This window comes from Carcharhinus amblyrhynchos, chromosome 21 (genome assembly GCF_965287045.1).
Source record: "Carcharhinus amblyrhynchos chromosome 21, sCarAmb.v2.hapA, whole genome shotgun sequence".
NCBI lineage: Eukaryota > Metazoa > Chordata > Chondrichthyes > Carcharhiniformes > Carcharhinidae > Carcharhinus > Carcharhinus amblyrhynchos.
This window is the reverse complement of record NC_137344.1, coordinates 4,331,598-4,356,054: the sequence shown is the minus strand read 5'-3', so window position 1 is coordinate 4,356,054 and position 24,457 is coordinate 4,331,598. Positions and strand designations below refer to the sequence as shown.

The following is a 24,457-nucleotide window of genomic DNA, read 5'->3' as shown; positions in this document are numbered from 1 at the left end:
CAGTACCAGATGTCTAACGTCTATTGGCTAATCCTAGTGTTCCCTTCTCTCTGGGGTTTCCTCTATCTGGATAGGTGAGGTGCTGATGCAGGCTCTGAATCGCTATATTTGAGTGTTCTCCCTCATCTTATCAGGAGTAGAACTGTATCTTCAACCCCCCTCCCCCACCCAAAAGATATCAATGAGTGCCTCAACAGTTTCTTCTCATCGGTAGGATTCCCTTGGTAGCGCATTTTCTGATGGTGAGGCCAGAACAGTGCCTCTGATATGGCTGGAGAGGAGTCAGATCTGTGGTATTGTGAATCTTTGCACAGTGCAAGAACCCTTGGGTTATTGGCTCCTTTATACAAGTGTATACATTGCCACGCCTTGTCTTGTACCAAAAGCGTTGCTTGGAGGTCATGGAATGATGAGTTATGTCCCAGTTGGTTGTATTTTATCCCATGAGGAATGTCATATTTTGCAGCTGTCTTTAATTGTGTTGTATGCTCATGGCTTTTTCAAGTTATCCTGAAATCCCCCCATTCTTCCTGGTATCCTTTCATTGTCCAAGAACGATTGTATGAGTATTTGCTGATCTTTTCCATATATACATGTGCAATAATGGATCACTCTGTACAGAACTAGATTTTGGCACTTTGTTGTATCATGGTAAAATGGAAAATACTCAAACATTTATGGAAAGGAGAGCAGAAAAAGTAAACATTACTTCCTCAAAGGCAGAAATTATTAAGAGAATGAGGAAATGTTACAGGTGTTGAATTGGGTCTCTGTCTTCGTAGTAGAAATTAAATGGATACATGAGGGAAACAAGCATGCAAAGCTTCAAGGATACAGCAGGAAAATGGGACTGACTGAGTTGTTCTACACAGGGCTAGCACAAGCTCAATGGGCCCAATGGCCTTTTCTGTGACATAATACATCTGTGACTGACGTGTACACTGACAGGCCCACACACATACACACACAGAGCCTGAGTTAAGGCTCTCTTAGCCAAACATTTATTTCTGATTCAGAACAAAAACGCTTAAACATCTAATGTAAATATAGTCAGTCTACATTCTGTCAAATACAAAGGCCAATTTTGCACATAGGACTAACCCACAAACATCTGAGGTGACCAGTTGAGGTCCTTGGCTGTTAGTTGAGGGAGGGACGTTGGTCCAAGATAATCCCCTGTTCTTCACTAAAATATAGCAGGACCTGAAAAAAATTGCCTTTCAATTCCACTCAACCACTGGTAATGACTGTTTCTCTACCTCTGGTGAAATAACTAAAATCTTTCAAATAACTAGTTAATTTGTAAGGCATTACACAAAAGTTCATTTCATGCTGTTGATATAGTGATTCCCATTTCAATGCAGTTCTTTTCACCAATCAGGATATGATACTACACAGGGATATAGCAGCTGCAGATATTCTCAACCCTATTACCTTTTATGGGCAGCACAGTAGTTCGCACTGCTGCCCCAGCGCCTCAGGCCTGGGTTCAATTCCAGCCTTGGGTCACTCTGGATTTTGCATGTTCTCCCATCTCTGCGTGGGTTTCCTCTGAGTCCCTCCCATATTCCAAAGATGTGCTGGTTACTTTGATTGGCCATGCTAAATTGCCCCTCAAGCGTCAGGTGGGCTAACAGGGTAAATACATGGGGGTTACAGGGATAGGGCCTGGGTGGGATTGTTGACGGCGCAGGCTTAATGGGCCAAAAGTACTCATTCTGCACTGTAAAGACTCTTTGATTCTATGATTTATTCCTTTCTCTCGAATTAGGAATTGATCCAATTCCTCTTTAAACACAGCAATCACTGCCTCAGTTGAAACAAAGAGAGAGTATATTCAAGCTAATGGCTAAATGCAAAATATTTAACCTGTTCATCAAAAAAGCCTGGATTATCACAAAATTAAATTCAGTATTGTTGTTTGTTGAACTTTATACTTTGCAAGTTTAGAACAATAGAATAATTCCATCTCTGGGTTTTTCTAAACATTAAACAATTCAAGCTGCATCAAAAGAGGAAATGCTGGAAAATCTCAGCAGGTTTGCATTGGCAGTATTTGTAAGGAGAGAAGAGGCTTTTAGCTTTGACAAACGGTCATCCGGGCTCGAGAGTCAGCTCTTTTCTCTCATTACAGATGCTGCCAGACCTGCTAAGATTTTTCAGCATTCTCTCTTTTGGTTTCAGATACCAGCATCTACAGTAATTTGCTCGAATTCAAGTTGCATCCAGAATAGCAGTCAGTGAATTCATGCTGGCTTCAGAAAGTATCAGTCCAATACTGTCCTACAGCAAACAGACCAGCCAACGAAGTGTAAAAAGATCCAAAAATTACCCGTGCTTCATAACGTGCAGGTTCCACAGTTTCATTACTTCTTTCTCTCCTTCATTAACATCAGTGAACTCATCAATTTGCTACAATAAAAGAAATATCAAAGATTAAACACCGATAATTTTTTGTAAAACATGCCTGATGCTGGCACGACAAATGTCTCCTTCGAAAAACCTAACAGTATGAATCGAAACAAATTTGGTTATAATTAAGTTAATGTAATTGGGCAAAAAGAGTTTATATTGCTGAGGTTCAGTCAATTCCTTGCTGTAGTGCTAAGACTCATCACGAACCCAGGTTCAATTCCTAGCCTATACTAATTAGCCGAACTTTGAAAGATCAAACAATTCACCCCAGTGACAGAGGGGAGCCAGAGATTTATTTGGAGCTTCTGCAGCTGGAGGTCAGGCAATGAACCCTTCAGAGATGCTGAAGGAAGACAGGACCAAAGTTGTAATTCTACCCTCCCTATCGCGAGACAAGACCAAATGTTCATCTGACACATGGATCAAAATGTCAGCAATAGACCAGATCTTCAGCATGGTACCGCCTTCAAAAGAAAAAAAGGGGAGGAGAGAAAGGAAATTAGCCACAGCAGAGCACAACAGGTGTCATCTCTGGAGAGTCGATGCAGACTGAATGGCCTTCTGCATTGTAGGGATTCTGTGGCTCTTCCCTGAAATTCAGTGAAAACCAATCACAACTCTCAATTTCAGCACCACCCACACCCACCAAGCCGCAAATTCTGATGGGAGGAAAACATTGAATACTAACTGTAATTGTTTTCTCTCTTAGCCATTCAGGATCCTTTTCATCCTCACTGTCCACATCCATCTCCTGTGGTCTAAGGGGAAGACAGGTGTCACTATGGAAATAAAGGCGATTGTGGCCACTGATGTAGGTCCGCTGTTGCTCCACTTCCCCATCTTCAGACTCCAAGAACTCAGAGAGACTGGGTTTAGTACGTTTCGGCCTTAAAAAAATTACGAAACAAGTTGAATGGACTGGTCATTATGGACATCTTCGAATCTAAACATGTTAAATGTTTTATATTGACAGGAAACATGTTTCATCTAACCCCACCCCCAAAAATGTTTGTGCAAAGATATGAATAATACTTGCTTGTTATTGCCTATTCCATTACATACGTACCAACCTCTTTCTGCCTCCTTTGCTTGAAGTTACCATCTCAAGATTTCCAGAGATCAGGAGGCCCAAATGTAGCCCGGGTTTTGAAGGGAATGATCATACCATCCCCTGCTCAAGAGATTTATTCACTGCCTACTGACACTGATATTTTCTGCTCTGTGACACCAAACTGTGCTGCCAAACATGCCAATGGGAGTCTCAGAACTGGTCTGACGACACTACACTAGTGCACCCAAATGCCAATGAAGGTTCATATCTATTCCCCAAAGTTCCCAGCTCAACTGGGCCAGAAAACAATAGCGACAGCATGTTTCACCTGTCCACCCAACACATGGTTATTTAATCCTCAAGTTCATCTGGAACACTCCAAAGAGATCATGGGGATGGGGAGTGGCACTGTTGATCAGAGCTAGTGTCACGGCTGTAGAGAAGGTGGACTCCATGGAGGGATTGTCTACTGAGTCTCGATGGGTGGAACTTCGGAACAGGAAGGGATCAATAACTTTACTGGGGGTTTTCTATGGGCTGCCAATAGTAACAGGGATGTTGAGGAGCAGATCGGGAAACAGATCCTGGAGAGATGTAGTAATAACAGAGTTGCCATGATGGGAGACTTTAATATCCCAAACATCGATTGGAATATCCCTAGGGTAAGGGGTTTGGATGGGGAGGAGTTTGTTAGGTGTGTTCAGGAGGGTTTCCTGACACAGTATGTGGATAAGCCTACAAGCAGAGAGGCTGTACTCAATCTGGTATTGGCTAATGAACATGGACAGGTGTCAAGATCTCTCAGTGGGAGAGCATCTTGGAGACAGTGATCATAACTCTATCTCCTTTACACTAGCACTGGAAAGAGATAGGGTCAGGCAAGCTAGGAAAGTGTTTATCTGGAGTAAGGGGAAACATGAAGCCATCAGGCAGGAAATTAGACTAGTAAATTGGAAGGAGGTAGTCACAGGGAAAAGTACCGAAGGTGGCAGATTTTTAAGGAATGTTAGTCTAGAGTTCTGCACGACAACGTTCCGATGAGACAGGGAGGTTTTGGTAGGTTACGGGAACCGAGGTGCACAGAAGTTGTAACAAACCTTGTCAAAAAGAAAAGCATACAATTGGTTCAAAGAGCTAGGCGATGTTAGGGATCTAGAGGAGTATACAGCTTGTAGGAAGGAGCTTAAGGAAATTAGGAGAGCCAGAAGGGGTCATGAGAAGGCCTTGGCAGGTAATATTAAAGGAGAACCCCAAGGCGTTCTACAAATATGTGAAGAGTAAAAGGATGAGATGTGAAGGAATAGGACCTATAAAATGTGAAGGTGAAAAAGTGTGTACAGAACCGGTAGAAATAACAGAGATGCTTAATGAATACTTTACCTCAGTCTTCACGGTGGAAAAAGATCTGGGTGGTTGTTCCTATATTCAAGAAAGGGAATAGGGATAGCCTAGGAAATTACCAACCGGTGAGTCTAACCTCAGTGGTTGGTAAGTTGATGGAGAAGATCATGAGGGACAGGATTTATGAACATTTAGAGAAGTTTAGTACACTCAATTGTTGTCAGCACGGCTTTGTCAAAGGCAGGTCGTGCCTTAAGAGCCTGGCTGAGTTCTTTGAAAATGTGACTAAACACACTGACGAAGGAAGAGTGGTAGATGTGGTTTATATGGACTTCAGCAAGGCGTTCGATAAGGTCCCCCATGCAAGACTTCTTGAGAAAGTGAGAGGGCATTGGATCGAAGGGGCTGTTGCCTTGTGGATCCAGAACTGGCTTGTCCGCAGAAGGCAGAGAGTGGTTATAGATGGGTCTTTTTCTGCAAGGAGGTCAGTCACCAGTGGAATGCCCCAGGCATCTGTTCTGGGACCCTTGCTGTTTGTAATTTTCATAAACGACCTGGATGAAGAAGTGGAGGGATGGGTTAGTAAGTTTGCCAACGACATGAAGGTCGGAGGTGTTGTGGATAGTTTGGAGGGAAGTCAGAAGTTGCAGCGTGACATAGATAGGACGCAAGACTGGGTGAAGGAGAAGTGGCAGATGGACTTCAGCCCAGATAAATGTGTAGTGGTCCATTCTGGCAGGTCAAATGGGAAGGAGTATAATATCAAGGGCAATACTCTTGGCAGTGTAGAAGATCAGAAGGACCTTGGTGTCTGGGTCCATAGGACTCTTAAATTGGCCTCGCAGGTAGAGGATGTGGTTAAGGCAGCGTATGGTGTACTGGCCTTCATCAATCGAGGGGTTGAGTTTAGGAGTCAGGAGATAATGTTGCAGCTTTATGAGACCCTAGTCAGACCCCACTTGGAGTACTGCGCTCAGTTCCGGTCGCCTCATTACGGGAGGGATGTGGAAGCTATTGAAAGGGTGCAGAGGAGATTCACAAGGATGTTGCCTGGATTGGGTGGCATGCCTTATGAGGATAGGTTGAGGGAGCTCGGTCTTTTCTCCTTAGAGAGACGAAGGATGAGAGGTGACCTAATAGAGGTGTATAAGTGTTGAGAGGTATTGATCGGGTGGATTCTCACAGGCTTTTTCCCAGGGCTGAAATGGTTGCTACGAGAGGACAGAGATTTATGGTGATGGGGAATAGGTACAGAGGAGATGTTAGGGGTAGGTTTTTCACTGAGGGTGGTAGGTGAGTGGAATCGGCTGCCTTTGGTGGTGATGCAAGCAAATTCGATAGGGTCTTTTAAGAGACTTCTGGACATGTACATGGGACTTCATAGGATTGAGGGTTATAGGTAAGCCGAGTAGGTAGTGATATGATCGGCACAACTTGTGGGCTGAAGGGCCTGTTTGTGTAGTTCTTCTATGTTCTCACACTTAACTTGTGGTTACAGCAGCCATCTCATAATTTCACTCCTTGTTGTTTAACTACCCTATAATTTAAAGCTTTGGGATGATCATACTGGAGTTTCCCAGAAGTTAACTAGGAAAATATTTGATGTCCCCCACTCAGACTTAGTTTACACCATTGCGACTCAAGGGTCACAAACAGCACATGAGATCCGAAGAACAGGCAGCAGTATTTTAGTGGGATAATATATTTCTATGCATTGTTTTATCCTATTTGAGTTTCCTTAGCATTATTGCTGGGTAAATCTGATAGGAAAACACCCCAGAGTCATTAGTGTCCACAGTTAAAGAGATAGCATGTTAATGGCACCAGTATGCAACATGTAACCAAGTCAATTATACAATGCCAATGGCCACATGCAATGCAGTTCCCCAATCAGCTGGTCAGAACATCAAATAGTAAGCATGATTATAATAGTAAGAATTACTGCTGCATCTATGCAGCAACTAGCATGTGCCCCTCTGAATCAGGGGGTAGCATTTGTACAGTATTACCTGCAGACTAAGATGTGAGTTACTGGCGTCCTTTTCACAGGGCCATTGCGGCTAAAGGCAAACCCAGGCTGGGAATGAATATCCTGAGGATTTCCTGCATACGAGCCGTCATAACACTCATTGATAGAAACGTCTATCCTAGCACCTTTAGGATGCGGCTGCAGAGAAATACACAAATAAACAGATCTATGAGCTAATCATGGCGAATTCCAGTCTATTACAAGCCTAAAGCTCTGAAGTCCCACAGACTCAAAATGTTAATCTGTTTTTCTTGTCCACATTTGCTGCCAGATCTGATGAGTTTAACCAGCATTGTGTTTGTATTCCACATTTCCAGCATCTGGAGTATTTTGCTTTTATTCCATTCAGGAACCACTGTAAAAACCATTTTGTATTTCAAACATACATAACTCATATGGCAATATAGATGCACTTATGCCAACTTGCAAATATTATCCATCAACCACTCTACAGACCAGTTTCAAAGTTGTCCAATTTAACAAGTACAAATAGAACATAAAACATAGAACATTACAGCGCAGCACAGGCCCTTTGGCCCTCGATGTTGCGCCGATCAGTGGAACCAAACTAATGACCCTCTAACCGGAACTATTCCAATGTTATCGATAAGCCTATCCACTGACCATTTGAATGCCCTTAAAGTTGGCGAGTTCGCAACTGCTGCAGGCAGGGCATTCCACGCCCTTACTACCCTCTGAGTAAAGGACCTACCTCTGACATCCGTCCTATACCTACCACCCCTTAATTTAAAGCTTTGTCCCCTCATGTTAGCCATCACCATCCGAGGTAAAAGGCTCTCACTGACCACCCTATCCAATCCCTTGATCATCTTGTATGCCTCAATTAGGTCACCTCGTAACCTCCTCTCTAATGAAAATAACCTCTAGTCCCTCAGCCTTTCCTCATAAGACCTTCCTACCATACCAGGCAACATCCTGGTAAACCTCCTCTGCTCTCTTTCCAATACCTCCACATCTTTCTTATAATGCGGCAACCAGGACTGTACGCACTACTCCAAGTGCGGCCGCACCAGTTTTGTAGAGTTGTAACATGACCTCACGGCTCCGAAATTCAATCCCTCTACCAATAAAAGCTAACACACCATACGCCTTCTTAACAACCTTATCAACCTGGGTGCCAACTTTCAGGGAGCTATGCACATGTACCCCGAGATATCTCCGCTCGTCAACACTACTAAGAGTCCTTCCATTAGTCCTATATTCTGTACTCCTGTTATGCTTACCAAAATGAATCACCTCACACTTTTCCGTATTAAACTCCATTTGCCACCTCTTGGCCCAGCTCTGCAGCTTATCTACGTCCCTCTGCAAACTGTAACATCGATCATCCTCACTGTCTACAACTCCTCCGACTTTGGTGTCGTCAGCAAATTTACTAATCCATCCTTCTACACCCTCATCTAGGTCATTTATTAAAATGACAAACAGCAGTGGCCCCAAAACAGATCCTTGAGGTACACCACTTGTAACTGAACTCCAGGTTGAATATTTCCCATCAACCACCACCCTCTGTCTTCTATCAGCTAGCCAATTCGTGATCCAAACTGCTAAATCACCCTCAATCCCATGCATCTGCATTTTCTGCAGTAGCCTACCTTATCAAACGCTTTGCTAAAATCCATGTACACCACGTCAACTGCTTTACCCTTATCCAACTCTTTGGTCACCTTTTCAAAAAAACTCGATAAGGTTTGTGATGCACGACATACTCTTCACAAAACAGTGTTGACTATCGCTAATCAATTTATTTCCCTCTAGATGACTATAAATCCTATCCCTTATAATTCTTTCCAAAACTTTGCCCACAACAGAAGTAAGGCTCACGGGTCTATAATTCCCAGGATGGTCTCTACTCCCCTTCTTGAACAAGGGGACAACATTTGCTGTCCTCCAGTCTTCCAGCACTATACCTGAAGCCAATGACGACATGAAGATCAAAGCCAAAGGCTCTGCAATCTCCTCCCTAGCCTCCCAGAGAATCCTAGGGTAAATCCCATCCGGCCCAGGGGACTTATCTATCTTCATACTCTCAAGAATTGCTAACGCCTCATGTACTTCAATCCCGTCTAGTCTACTACCTGGTATCGCAGTATTCTCCTTGACTACACTGACTTTTTCCTGCGTGAATACTGACAAAAATACTCATTCAGTGCCTCTCTTATCTCTTCACACACAACTTCCCACTGCTGTCTCTGACTGGCCCTAATCTTGCCCTAACCAATCTTTTATTCTTGACCTACCTGTAGAAAGCTTTAGGATTTTCCTTGATCCTATCCACCAAAGTCTTCTCATGTCCTCTTCTTAACTCTCTCTTTAGCTTCTTCCTGGCTAATTTATAACTCTTCAGTACCCTAACTTAGCCTTCACGTCTCATGTTTACATAAGCCTCCTTCTTCCTCCTCATCAGAGATTCAACTTCCTTAGTACACCACGGTTCCCGTGCTCGACCACTTCCTCCCTGCCTGACAGGTACATATTTATCGCAGTGGCTGCTCCTTTATTAAGCTCCACATTTCAGATGTTCCCAGCCCCTGCAATTTCCTACTCCACCTTATGTATCCTAAATCTCTCCTAATAGCCTCATAATTACCTTTCCCCCAGCTATAACTTCTGCCCTTCGCTATATGCCTATCCCTTTCCATCACTAAGGTAAACGTCATCTTTCAGATTTCCCACACAACGGGGAATTTGGATCAAACCATTGATGTCTTGAACCAAAAAAACATTAAATTTCAAGAGCTTATCAGATGCCTAAACTGCAGAGCAGCATCATTTTCAATCCTATTCAAGGCAAGAATCTACAGCAATCAGTAAGACATTTCAAAGTATCTAAACCTGGATTAGATTGGGGTGGTGTGGTGTTTAGTACCGTTGCCTCTCAGCTCCAGGGACCCGGGTTCGATTCCCGGCTCGGGTCACTGTCTGTGTGGAGACTGCACGTTCTCCCCATGCCTGCATGGGTTTCCTCCCATAGCCTGAAAGACATACTAGTTAGGTACACTGACCCGAACAGCACAGAGTGTGGCGACAAGGGGAATTTCACAGTAACTTCACTGAAATGTTAATGTAAACCTTACTTGTGACTAATAAACAAACTTTAATAAATAAAATAAAAAATTTGGGGCTTCCTGAATTTTTCTTTAATGATTCACATGGACATTAATGGCATCACCCCTGTTGCCCATTCTGATCTGCTCCTGGTGGTTATAAGACACCATTTTGAAGCAGTGTTGTCCATGCATTGCAAGTACACCCACAGTGCTGCTCACAGGAACAGCAACATGTCCATTTGGGTAAAGACTACTAAAGTTCCATGTTGAATTTCAGGTTTATGCAGAGTCATTTGATCATAGCCAAGACAACGTATTACAAATGCTAATGTTCCTTTGAACAATTCCTGCATTAAAGTGCCTGCCAATCAAACACTTCTCTGCACTTAATCATGGTTGATTATATCTTGGAACAGGGGACCTGATGAGGAAAACAACTTGTATTTATATAGCACTGTTAGCTAATTAAACATCCTAAGGTGCTTCACAGGAGCATTCTAAAACAAATTATGATACCAAACCACAAAGGAAACTTTACCCAGTGTCTTCAAGAAGGAAAGCAAGGTACAGTGACGTAGGGACGGTATTTCGCATTTGGGGCATAGGCAACTGAAGCACCATCAATGCTGGAGCAATTATAACTGGGAATGCACCTTAGGGCAGAATTACTGAAGCACACTTGCCTCAGGTGGCTGCATGCTGTAGGAGATTACAAAGATCAGGAGCAGCAGACCATAGATGGATTTGAAAAAACAAGAATTTCAAACTCAATGAGACCAGGAGATAACAAAGGTCAATGAGCACAGATAAGGGAATGAGATCTGTTTCTAAAAGACAGGAGCTGCATGCAAAGAATTGGATAGTAGAGTTTAGAAAATGGGGAAGAATGTGAGAAACCAGTGTGCAATGTGCTGGGATAGTCCAATCGAGGTAACAAAAGCACAATGAGTGTTTCAGCAGCAGAGGAGTTGAAGACGAGGGCAAAAATTCTGGGGGTGGAAATGTGGTCTTAGTGAGAGCACAACTGAGGTTGGCAGCTCATCTTGGGATCAAATCCAAAGTTGTGAACTGACTTGTTGATATCGAAGGAAAGGAATAAATCTTGCCAAGAAAAACAACCAACAATACCATGACTACTCTCAGATCGTTGCAAGTTCTCTTTAAGAGGTTTCAATAAAGAGCACACACCACGTAATTGAAGATAAATCTGCTATGGCAAAGCTTGAGGTGTTTAAGCAGACTGTATAGCTTCCGACAGTTCAGCGTGCACCAAGGACAGTGCAAATCATCTCTGGCTTCAGTTTGCTGGCGTGTATTGTTGTTATAAAGAAACTGCAAAAATAAATGCAAATCGTTTACATTATGACAGACAAGATTCAACTAAATCAAAAGCTCAAAGCCTTATAGCAAACAAAATGGAAATTTGCTTCACCTACCAGGTGATAATATACTTAATGACAAACAGTGACTTCTATTTTTTTTCCTATAAAGTACATGCCCCGTTACAATAGATAGAAATTTCAAATAGTTGGATTTAGAATCCCTACAATGCAGGAAGCTGCCACTCAGCCATTGAGTTTGCATCGACCCTCCCAGGCTCTATCCCTGTAACTCCACACATTTACCCCACTAATCCCTCTAACTTACGCATCCCAGGACACTAAGGGGCAATTTAATATGGCCAATCAACCCAATCCACACATCTTTGGACTGTAGGGGGAAACCAGACCACCCAGAGGAAACCCACACAGACATGGGGAGTATGTGAAAACTCTACACAGACAGTTATCCATGAAGGATGAGGGGTGACCTGATAGAGGTGTGTAAGATGTTGAGAGGTATGTTGAGTGGATAGTCAGAGGCTTTTTCCCAGGGGTTAAATAGTTGCCACAAGAGGACACAGGTTTAAGGTGCTGGGGAGTAGGTACAGAGGAGATGTCAGGGGTAAATTTTTCACTCAGGTGATGGGTGCGTGGAATCGGCTGCCGGCCAATGGTGGTGGAGGTGGATTCGATAGGGTCTTTTAAGAGACTTAGATAAGTACATGGAACTTAGTATGATAGAGGGTTATACGTAAGCCTAGTAATCTCTAAGGTGGGGACATGTTTGGTACAATTTTGGGGGCCAAAGGGCCTGTATCGTGCTGTAGTTTTTCTATGCTTCCATCCAGCCAGGAATCGACTCGGGACCCTGGACCTGTAATGCAGCAGTGCTAACCACTGTGCCACCATGTCATGCCAATTTGGATACGTCTACTTAACTAGGCAGAAATCAAAAATGAACTGAACCAGTCAAACTGTAAGTTGTGGGGTCTGTCAAATGACAGACTGCTTTATATGCCACTGAAACATTGCCATTGGCCTATTGGTGAGCACTTTCACATACATCTGAGGGCGGAAATCCTTTTGAGATGAAGCAGCAAGCAATCTTCATGCATGACAAACATTACCGTACCTGATAAAATATCCTTAATTTTTGTCGTGGCTCCACTGAAACTTGTTCCTTTTTAGTCTGAAGTTCAGTTGTCAGAGAATCTTTTACAGCTGTGCATTAAAAAAATTGGAGCGTTAATGTGTAATTTCTCATTCACACACTGCTAATATTGCCCAAGCTTGTTTCAAGTGGGTTTATTTCTAAGTACTATTCCCTGTTGCCCTTCAATGATGTTATGTAGCCAGTTCTTCTTCTTATCTTTCAGATGAGACATAAAACATACACCTGCCCTCTAAGGTTTGTGTGACGGATCCTGTGGCTCTATTCAAAGAGCAGGGGTGCTCACCCCAGTATCATGGCCAATATTTGTCTTTCAACATCCTAGAACTCTGAACACCATTGTGGGTGTACCCACTGCACAGGACAGCAGAGGTTCAAGGCAGTAGTTCACCACTATCTTCTAAAGGGCAACTAGGGATGTGCAATAAATGCTGGCCCGGCCAGACACCCATCTCCCATGATTGAAAAAAAATAACACCGATCTGATCTACATTTTCACTGCTGTTTATCCGACACTGACTTTCAGATGGTTTTTATTTAGTCACAAGGTTAGGTTGGAAAGACTGGGATATTGTCTTTAGAGGATAGGAGAATGAAGAGAGATTTGACAGAAGTGAAATACATTTAGAAACTAGATGTGAATATGGAGGGTGTAATCAGTAAGCTCGCAGATGACACGAAAATTGGTGTGGTAAGTACTGAGGAGGAGAACCTTAAAGGATGATATAGATGGGCTGGTTGGAAGGTCAGAGTAGCAGCAAATGGAAATTAACCCCGAAAGGTGCGAGGTGATGCATTTTGGGAGGACGAGCAAGGCAAGTGAATACACAATGAACAGCAGGACGCTGGGAAGTACAGAGGACCAGAGATACCTTGAGGTACATGCCCATAGATCCTGAAGGCAACAGGACAGGTAAATAAGTTGTTTGAGAAGGCATATTGAATACTTTTTTTATTAGCTGAGGCACAGAATACAAGAACAGGGAGGTTATGATGGAGCTGTATAAAACGCTCATTAGGCAACTGCTGGAGTACTGTGTGCAGTTCTGGTCGCTACACAATAGGAAGGATATGATGCATGAGAGCGAGTGCAGAGGAGATTCATCAGGATGTTACCTGGGCTGGAGTGTTTCAACTATGAAGAGAGGCTGAAAAGACGATGGTTGTTTTCCTTAGAGCAGGGAAGGTGGAGGGAAATCTGATTGAAGTGCAGAAAATAATGTGGGATATAATAGGGCAGAAAGGAAGAAACTCTGCGCTTAGTAAGGGGGTCAATAATCAGTGGGCATAGATTTAAGTTTAGATTTAGAGGGAAACTGACAAAAAACCTTTGCACCTAGAGGGTGGTGAGAATCTAGAACTCGCTGCCTGAAAGGGTGGTAGAAGCAGAACCTCTCAACATCCAAGGACCATTTAGATGAGCACTCAAAATGTCACGCAAACAAGGTTACGGATCAAGTGCAGGAAAACGGGATTAGAATTGATAAGTGCTTGATCACTGGCACAGACATGATGGGCCAAAAAGCCTCTGTAGCTGAGCTGTAAAACTTTGACTAAATGTAATTTGTGCAGAAAATAACATATGTTGGGGCTATAGCAGATTTTAGAGTGACAGTGTTCCCTGTCTAAAGCTATACCTACCCCAGAGTTTTTGTTCTTTAAACTGGTTCCTAAAAAGTCAATTTCTCCCCAGTGACCACATATGCAACAGAATTCCTGAGAGCTTTGATAACTGAAACAGACAGAAGAGCTCTATAAATTTTAGTTGCTCAATGAGCACACCCACAACCCAAATGGAGAGAGGGGACAATGAAAAACAATGTGCAGTGAAGCCAATTAACAGACTTCCCAGAGAATATAAATTTCACCCATCATCAGCCACAACCTGAGATCATCCAGACAGCAGTTAAAATCCCACAAAGTCTCAATAGCAAATCAGCTCCAATGCTCAGATTCTGGTGGATATACAGATTTATTTTAGTTAGGGCGGCACTGTGGCTAACGGTGCTGCCTCACAGCACCGGGGACCTAGGTTCAATTCCAGCCTCAGGTCACTGTCTGTGGAGTTTGCACATTCTCCCTCTGCCTGCATAGGTTTCCTCTGGGTGCTCCGGTTTCCCCCCACAGTCCAAATATATGCAGGTTAGGTTGATTAGATTAGGTATGCAAATTGACCCTTAGTGCCCCAGGGTAAATACATGGGGTTACGGGAAAAAGGCCAGGGTGGGATTGTCATCGGTGCAGGCTCGATGGGCTGAATGGTTTTCTTCTGCATGGAAAGGATTCTACTGTTAAGGTTAAAATTTCTTAAAATATCAGATTGGAGAAAGTATATTGAATGATGTGAATATTATTGCTTTTCTGCACTCCACTATGAATGCTTCATTAAATAAAGTCTTCAACGATGGTTTTCTCATGCATTGAGCACAGAATAGCAGCTTCACAAATATTCAACGTTTGGTCAATGATATACTGATTTAAAACTACAACAGAAAGGTCCCAAGAATGGAAAATTCCAGTCCAATACTTGCTTCGAATTGGCTCAAGATCTAAATTCGATTTCACTCAAATTCAAAAATGAAATGAGCTTTAGACAGAGTGAATTGTTAACAATAAAGCACAAATAAGCGGCAAGTGAGGTTCAATAGGCAAGATGAAATGCAACAGCAATTCTCATACCCAAATTCATCAGGATCTGCTAACTTTAATTCCTGTACATATACACACTCACATGTATAGAGAAACAATTCAGTTTTACTTAAGTTTTGCCCACATTATACATCTGCTTTCTTGCCCAATTTGTCGATATTGCAGCATCTTTGCATTGCCTTTGCACCTTCCTTACCGCTTATATTCCCATCTAGCTTTGTACAGTCTATAAGCATAGGAAGATAGGACTTAGGAGCAGGAATAGCCATTCAGCCTGTCAAGCCTGCTCCACCATTCAATAATATCATGGTTGACCTGGCTGTGATCTTGACTTCAATTTCACGTCGGCCTCCCATAACCCTCGACTCCCTGGTCCATCAAATATGTTCAATTCTGCCTTGACTGAATCTAGATTCATCATTCTCAGCCTCTTTGTCCAAGTCATTAACATGGACTGCAAATAGCTGATGCAGGATTCCAGTAGTTGTAGCCTGCCAATTTAGAGTCATAGGTTTACAGTACGGAAACAGACCCTTGGGCCCAACTTATCCATGCCGCCCCTTTTTTAAACCCCTAAGCTAATCCAATTGCCCATATCCCTCTATACCCATCATACCCATATAACTATCTAAATGCTTTTAAAAAGACAAAATTGTAACTGCTTCTACTACTACCTCTAGCAGCTTGTTCCAGACACTCACCGCCCTCTGAGAAAAAATTGCCCCTCTGGACACTTTTGTATCTCTCCCCTCTTACCTTAAACCTATGCCCTCTAGTTTTAGGCTCCCCAATCTTTGGGAAAAGATATTGACTATCTAGCTGATCTGTGCCCCTCATTACTTTATAGACCTCTATAACATCACCCCTCAGCCTCCTACGCTCCAGAGGAAAAATGTCCCAGTCTATCCAGCCTCTTATTACTCAAACCATCATGTCCCAATAGCATCCTAGTAAATATTTTCTGCACTCTTTCTAATCTAATAATATCCTTTCTACAATAGGGTGACCAGAATTGCACACAGTATTCCAAGTATGGCCTTACTAACGTCTTGTACAACTTCAAGAAGACGACCCAACTCCTGTATTCAGTGTTCTGACCGGTGAAACCAAGCACACCGAATGCCTTCTTCACCACTCTGTCCACCTGTGACTCCACTTTCAAGGAGCTATGAACGTGTAGCTCTAGATCTCTTTGTTCTGTAACTCTCCCCACCACCCTACCATGAACTGAGTAAGTTCTGTCCTGGTTTAATTTATCAAAACGCAGCACCTCACATTTGTCTAAATTAAACTCCACCTGTCACTCGTCAGCCCACTGGCCCAATTGATCAAGATCCTGTTACAGTTGGAGACAACTTTTTTCACTGTCCACTATGCCACCAATCTTGTCATCTGCAAACTTACTAATCATGCCTCCTATATTCTCACCCAAATCATTAATATAAAAAAACAAATAACACTGGACCCAGCACTCATCCCTGAGGCACACTGCTGGTCACAGGCCCTAATGCTTATACATAGGGATATTTATCTCTATGCTCTCGTGTCCGTTGCCCAATCCTCTATCCTACCAACAAATCACCCATAACCTTCTATGTGACACTCAAAGGCCTTTGGAAACTAAATTAGATCCGATCTGTTTTTAATTACAGCCTCAAAATACTAATGCATTTGTCAAAGACAATCTTCTTTCTGTTAAACCATGCATGTTTTCTTGGTGTATTAAGACATTCTATTTCAGCATTTCCCACTTATTGATGTCAGGCTATTGACTGTATTTCATAGTTTTCTCCCCTCCTTTCTTGAATAGAGCTATTACATTTGCTAACTTTCCAATCTCTTTCAGAACACCTGGATGTGGGGGTTTGTCAGCTTTTTGTCTTTTAAATTTCTCCAATACTTTCTCTCTGCAGATATCAGTTACTTCAAGTTCTTTTCTCCTATAACCACTCCCCATCTTGGCTACCCCCTAGTTATGGTACATGATTTGTGTCTTAAAATACAATCATTGAAGCACAGAAGGCCATTCAGCCCAGAATCCATGCAGCTCTCCATAGAACAAACCAGTCAGTCCCATCTCCCCATTTTATTACCATAGCCCTGCAAGTCTGTTCCTCTCAAGTGCCCTTTCAATTTCTACTGTGAAGGCAAACATTTGTTCAATGTCTCTGCCATTTCCTCATTCCACAAAAATCTCTCATCTCTGCCTCCAAGGGGCAGGCATTTACTTTAGCTGCTTTTCATTTAACATATTTGTAAAAATTATTTACAATCCATTTGATTTTCCTGATTAATTGAAACGGGCGTACAAATTATCTATAGTTTCCTTCCTTTAAAGTTATTAACCAGTACAACACTAATGGATATTTAGATTTTATTCCTGGATCCATGCGCACTGTGTCAGGCAAAGAGCAGGCAAAGAAAACTCAGGATCCCTTTGTGCCCTTCCATTCTTCAGTCAAAATGATTGGTCTGTGCAGACTCTAGAGTCTAAGAAATTTTGCTTTGCTGAATGCTACATTCCTTTCCCATAACGCAAATACTTAGTTTCAATCAAAACAGAATTTCATTTAACAATTTAAAATCACTGAGGGTACACATGATGTAAAGGCAACATCAAATCTATTACCAAAGTAAGTATAATTAAAGCAGCAATAGGCAAGCTTCACCAAATTGAGGAGAGACTATATTAATAGACCAGGCTGATTACACATGTTCAATGTGACAAAATTGAAACACCACGATTTAACAGGCATCAAGCATACATTTATAAAGAAATTAATTTCCATCCAAACATTTGAACTGTTAAATCAAACAACTGTGCACAAGAAACACTAACTGTAATTCAAGTTAGGCACCATAGTGCAGAGCACGCAGGAATACAATTCAGAGCTCCCTCGATACTGCACGGGCGGGTCATCTTTCAGGTGAGGTATTAATCTGAGGCTCTGTCTGCCCTCAAGTGTCCTGAGTGGCATGCTGGCACAGTGGTTAGCACTGCTGCCTCATTACGCCAGGGACCCGAGTTTGATTCCCAGCTTGGGCCACTGTGTGGGGAGTTTGCACCTTCTCCCGCATCTGCAAGGGTTTCCTCCGGGTGTTCTGGTTTCCTCCCACAGTCTGAAAGATGCACAGGTTAGGTTGATTGGCCGTGCTCGATTGCCCTTTTAGTGTCACAAGATGTCTAGGTTAGGGAGATTAGCAGGATAAATAAGTGGGGTTACAGAGATAGGGTTCTTTCGGTGCAGGTTCAATGGACCAAATGGCCTCCTTCTACATGGTAGGGATCAGGATTTGCCCCATAATCAGCATCAACAAAACAGATCAATTGGTCACTTGCCTTATTGTTGTTGATGGAGCAATCCACGTACAAATTGGCCACATTTGTCAACAATGATACTCACTGATTCAATGGTAGTGAAACCACAAACCAAGGACACAAAAAGGTGCCATATAAAATACAAATTTCTCTTCCTTAGACTGCAAGCTTTCTACCAGCATCCCAAGCATTCTTTGTTAAATGCAAAATTAATTTGTATTTCCATTAAAGATACTCTGGAAAACAATGCAGGTGACACACGTTTAAACTTGGAGGTCTGCTTATACAGAATAACACAGGGGGAATCTGAAACCACTTCCCCATCCATTAACAAAAGCCTCCTTTCACTATATGATAGACAATTAGTGGTTACATTACTGGACCAATAATGAAAACTAGGGTTTAGATCCTGTCAACAATTTCAATCAAGTTTTTTAAACATCTAGAAATAAAATGCTTGCATCAGTTTTTAAGGTGTCCCTGAAACTGTTGGATTAAAGTTAAAAATCCCACTTGCTTCACTAATGTTTTAAGAAAACTGTCACACTCATCTGGTCTGTATCTACATGGCTCCAGTCTTACACAACATGGTTGACTTAACTGCCTTTGTAATGGTTGAATGAGTCACTCAGTTTTATCAAATCGCCATAAAGAACCCCTCCTCAGCTATCTAGGGACGGCCAATGGATACCAACCTCATTGATGCCAACACCCTAAACATAGTTTTTATAATTAAATGTATTCATTCAATGGTGAGGGAGATCACCGAGCCTCTTCCATCATTCACATCAGACCACGATCAATCAACAACAGTCATTTACAGCTCACATACAGGATTGAAATCAAAACCTTTATGAACAAACACTAGAAAATCTTATGTCAATACTATAGTTAAGTAAGCTTATCAACCTTCTCAGAAGACAAAGGAAATTTGGCATGTCGGCTACGACTCTCACCAACTTTTACTGATGCACAACCAGAAAGACTGCTTTTTACGGTATCACATCTTGATATGGCTCCTGCTCTGCCCAAGACCACAAGGAATGACAAAAGGTCATGAATATAGCCCAATCCATCATGCAAAGCAGCCTCCCATCCATTGACACTGTCTACACTTCCTGTTGCCTCAGCAAAACAGCCAGCATAATTAAGGACCCCTGGCACCCAGACATTCTCTCTTTCACCTTCTTCCATCAGGAAGATACAAAAGTCTGAGGTCACTCACCAACTGACTCAAGAACAGCCTCTTCCCTGCTGCTATCAGACTTTTGAATGGACCTATCTTGCATTAAATTGATCTTTGTCTAAACCCTAGCTACGACTGTAACACTACATTCTGCACTCCTTTCCTTCTCTACGAACAGTATGCTTTGTCCAAATAGCGCACAAGAAACAATACTTTTCACTGTATGTTAACACGTGACAATAAATCAAATATGTTCTTACCTAGGGTCTGTGCTGGTTTTACCGAGTTGAGCTTAGTCTCTGCAGCTGTGGTATCTGTATTGCGAGTTGCAAGAGGCTTAGCAACTGGTGCTGTGGATCTGTCCGCAGCATCTCCTGTCCATCGAAGGGTGAACTGGAGCGTAGGACCCTGAGAAAAGGTTTCAAAAGGAGGTAACCGCTGTAAAATAAAAAGCAAGGTATTAATTAGAATAAAACACTTGACAGTTTCAAAATATTAACAAGCAGCGTCTCATATCAGAATAGAAACCGTAGGGTAGATTTTCAACTTGTTGCTCGTGTAAAATGGGCAATACAAGATGCTCAGCCAACAAATGGAAATGGTAAAAGGAAACAAGCAGTGGATGTGAAATGCCAGCATTATGCCTATGCAGCAAGTTGAAAATCTAACCAGTCAGTCTCAGGAAAGAGTGTATAATGAATCCAGGAAACAACAATTCAGCACTACAACACATGGCGGTGAAATGACTTGGGGCGGGGAAGGGGGGTGCAAATACATACCTTCCCATCCAGAATGGTTTCCCATGTTGCTCTTTTCTTGCTGACAGGGCATTCATCCATTTCCTGCATGGCTACTTCATACTCCCCATCAAGGAGCTGCAACCGCCTGCAAATCAACACCGGTAGATTGAAGGGGCTACAATTATCTGCATAAAATCTGATTATGTAGCAGTGATGACAATGAGCAGGGCCCACCCCACAACGTTACTGAAGATAGAAAACTCAATTCAACTAATTGGATTTTAAAATTCAAATTGTGTGTTGTGTGTCTGGAACAAGCTGCCTGAGGTAATAGTAGAGGTGGGTACAGTTTTGTCTTTTAAGAAGCATTTAAAAAGTTGTATGGGTAAGGTGGATATACAGGGATATGGACCAAATGCAGGCAATTGGAATTAGCTTAGGGGCTTCTAAAAAAAAGGCAGCATGGACAAGTTGGGCAGGAGGGCCCATTTCCATGCTGTAATCTTCTATAACTCTATGAATGGGTGATGCAGTCAGTTAAAAACATCCAGGGCCCACGCTCAAATCAAATGAACTTCTCCACCGAAGTCCACCACAAGTACTTTGATAATTCTACCCAGGAGCATGTGTGCATGGGGTGGGGGCAGGATGAAATTCACCATTCATTGGAATGGTCCAAATACCCCTGAAGTCCATGGAATTTCTGGCTCTCACACCAGTTCCACACCCAGTGGAGGGACTACTTTGTCCACAAGTGAAATGCCCCTCATTGCAGTCAATCTTCATTCACCTAAAGATGCCTTATCATAGTTTTCCATAGATCAGCAACACAAGTAATTTTGGTAAAAATGATTAATAGAGGCACAATTGAAATATCATTCAAAAGATATCAATTGGCAGATTCGCAATTAATAAACCTGAGAGCTACCTTCTCTCAAATGGAAAATTCCACATTTTAGAAGCTCAAAGGGGACTGCTTTAATTCAAAGGTGTGTAAATCTAAACTGAATTTGTGTTCACTGGAAACAGCCTGCTTCCTGCTCCTACATTCATACACTGCTAAATCCCATCATATTATAAATGCACATTTTTCTATCCACTATTAGCAATAATTTCAAAAAAATAGATAAAGGAGCCAATTAAAACATTTGTACCATCTCCCCAGACTACCCTCACCACATATGTCTGTTTCTCTGAATTTTTTTCTAACTTGCTGCTTTGCAAAGCATGTGTGCACATCATCTGTAGAACTGAAGACAAACCTGCAGCAACTAGTCTATAAATAACAAGCTATAAAGAGAGATCACAACCCCAACATGCAAACACAGCCAAGAAATGATGTACACATTCACACAGTGGTTGTTAGTTAAAAATTGAGTGGCCAACCATTCAGTTCAGGTCCACTGCTAACCACTTGGCTAAGTGCAAGTACTTTGGCCATTTTCCCTTCACTAGATTTAGTGAATGAATGCCGCAAGAGCTTGCTCTTCCTGTGTTTTATGCACAAGCTTGCAGTTCCAATGCATACTCAAAGAAAGCACCATCCTTATTTGAGCAACCCAGTAAAAATGCAAGCACATATCTTTCCTTCTCAAACCCCATTAACTGTTGTATATTCAAGCACTGACAGATCATTTAAGACCAAGTGTACACAAAACACGAGGTAGCCATTCACACAAGCTACAAAGGCCATTTGCTTCCAAGACGGTGCGTCAACAAACTTTGTTCCGTTATGGGATTGTCTTTGGGAAGAATCTACCAAAGGAAATAATAATGTGGAGTTGTTTCAATCACTGAAACAACTATACAACGACATCAAGTTCCATCCCACCATCAAACTCACCATGGGCTATTGTCCAGAATTGGTTGCATTCTTGGACACACGCATCTCCGTTAAGCACTGTCACCTCAGCACCTCACTGTACCGCAAGCCCACAGATAACCTCACAATGCTCCACTTCTCCAGCTTCCACCCCAAACACATTAAAGAAGCCATCCCGGACGACAAGCCCTCCGTATACACAGGGTCTGTTCACATGAGGAGACCACAACAGACACCTCCAGACGCTGAAAGATGGCCTCATAAGAACAGGAAATGGCACTCGACTCGTCAATCGAGAGTTCCAACGCACCACAGCGAAAAACCGCACCGACCTCCTCAGAAGACAAATACAGGACACAGTGGACAGAGTCTCCTTCGTCGTCCAGTACTTCCCTGGAACGTAGAAGCTATAACATCTTCAACATGTCTTCAACATGTCATTGATGAAGACAAACATCTCGCCAAGGCCATCCCCACACCTCCACTTCTTGCCTTCAAACAACCACACAACCTCAAACAGGCCACTGACTGCAACAAACTACCCAGCCTTCAGGAGAAGTGACCATGACACCACACAACCCTGCCACAGCAACCTCCGCAAGACATGCTGGATCATCAACACAGATGCTATCATTTCATGTGAGAACACCATCCATCAGGTACCCGGTACATACTCTTGCAACTCGGCCAGGTTGTTTACCTGATACATTGCAGGAAAGGATGTCACGAGGCATGGTATGTTGGGGAGACCATGCAGACGTTACAACAACGGATGAACACCACTCGACAATCACCAGGCAAGAATGTTCTCTTCCTATTGCCGAACACTTCAGTGGTCACGGGCATTCAGCCTCAAGTCTTCGGGTAAATGTTCTCCAAGGCAGCCTTCACGACATACAACAGCGCAGTCGCAGAGCAGGAACTGATAGCCAAGTTCCGCACACGAGGACGGCCTCAACCAGGATCTTGGGTTCATGTCACACTATTTGTAACCCCCATGACTTGCCTGGGCTTGCAACATCTCTCTGCCCTGTCTGGAGACAATACACATCTTTTTAACCCATGCTTAATGCTATCTCCACTCACATTGTCTGCACCTTTAAGACTTGATTAGCTGTAAAGACTCACATTCTAATCAGTACTCTGTAAACTGAATGTGTGCCTTCATATGCCTTGTTTGTGATCAGAACTTCCCACTCACCTGACGAAGAGGCAAAGCCCGAAAAACTAGTGGCGTTTGCTATCAAATAAACCTGTTGGACTTTAACCTGGTGTTGAGACTTCTTAAAGAGAAATAATCACAGGCCTATCACTTAGGATCAAGACCCACGTTTAGTTTTTTTTCAATTTCTAAGTTTTTACGTGCCTGATTTAGCTAGCACTGCCCATATGAATGCAGGATGCAATGCCAACATGGTAATGTACATACACCCCTTTCACCAGGATGTCATACTGACAACTTGGCTGTATTCTTACCTATTTTTATCAAAAACGGTCATCTGAGCTACGAAGGTTTTCTCCCCATCATCTTTGTGAGACGAATTTCGCTTTCGCCTACTAGGAAGCTCATCGGTTACTTCTAAAGACAAAAGTTTCACATCAGGAGTGGCGATTTCAGTTACCATAGGATGAGGTTATCAGAACAACACACTGACACATTTGTTTCTAAGCAAATGCATGTAAACCTTCCAGAAACAGTTTAGTGCAACAACATTGAATAGTGTAGAAGCTAAAAAATCATAACGCTGGCAACAAGTTTGAACCCACATAATTCAGAACACGAACATTCGGTTTTCCAGTTTGTGTTGTTAATGGTGACTTGTGTGACAGTTGCACCTCAACAGGAACCAGTTATAAACTAGAGCTTCAGGGCTTAATTACCAAACATTAGTAAAAACAGGTTTTTAACAGAATGTAACAATTTTAGTACAAAGAACAATGGACAGCACAGCACAGGAAACAGGCCCTACAAGCCCACGCCGCCCATTTTGACACTCAGAGTGCCTTATTCAAGTCTTTCGCCGATCATCGACGTTTTTGTCTACCTCTAGTGGAACTCCACAATAAAGGAGGTGCAAATTTAGGGAATTATATGTGCGCCAGATTAAGGGAGATCCAATTCAGGGACAATTTATTGACACCAATCAACCTAAAAAGCACGTTTTTGGGATGTGGGAGGAAACCGGAGCACACGGAGAAAACCCGCGCAAGCACAGGGAAAACGTGCAAACTCCCACAGACATTGATCCAAGCCAGAGATCTGACCCAGGTCCCTGTAACTGCACAGCAGACAGTGATAGTCACTGAGCTGACATGTTGCCCGTAGACTGCTGGTCAGTGG

At 42.6% G+C, this 24,457-nt stretch overlaps 1 protein-coding gene across 2 annotated transcripts in view; it reads right to left on the bottom strand.

Annotated features, from left to right (window-relative positions):
- The window catches only part of suz12b (SUZ12 polycomb repressive complex 2 subunit b), a 77,157-nt gene that overhangs the window by 5,478 nt on the left and 47,222 nt on the right, over nt 1–24,457 (bottom strand). Inside the window, exons 8-16 of one of the 2 annotated variants that reach the window (XM_080209302.1) lie at nt 23,593–23,695; nt 20,334–20,439; nt 19,815–19,992; nt 12,362–12,450; nt 11,096–11,239; nt 6,817–6,974; nt 3,104–3,302; nt 2,333–2,412; nt 1,102–1,203 (exon numbers count right to left, since the gene is read on the bottom strand). In XM_080209302.1, coding sequence (XP_080065428.1) covers nt 1,102–1,203; nt 2,333–2,412; nt 3,104–3,302; nt 6,817–6,974; nt 11,096–11,239; nt 12,362–12,450; nt 19,815–19,992; nt 20,334–20,439; nt 23,593–23,695 — 1,159 coding nt within the window. The remainder of the gene's footprint in view (nt 1–1,101; nt 1,204–2,332; nt 2,413–3,103; nt 3,303–6,816; nt 6,975–11,095; nt 11,240–12,361; nt 12,451–19,814; nt 19,993–20,333; nt 20,440–23,592; nt 23,696–24,457) is intronic. The other variant, XM_080209303.1, reaches the window with a different exon arrangement.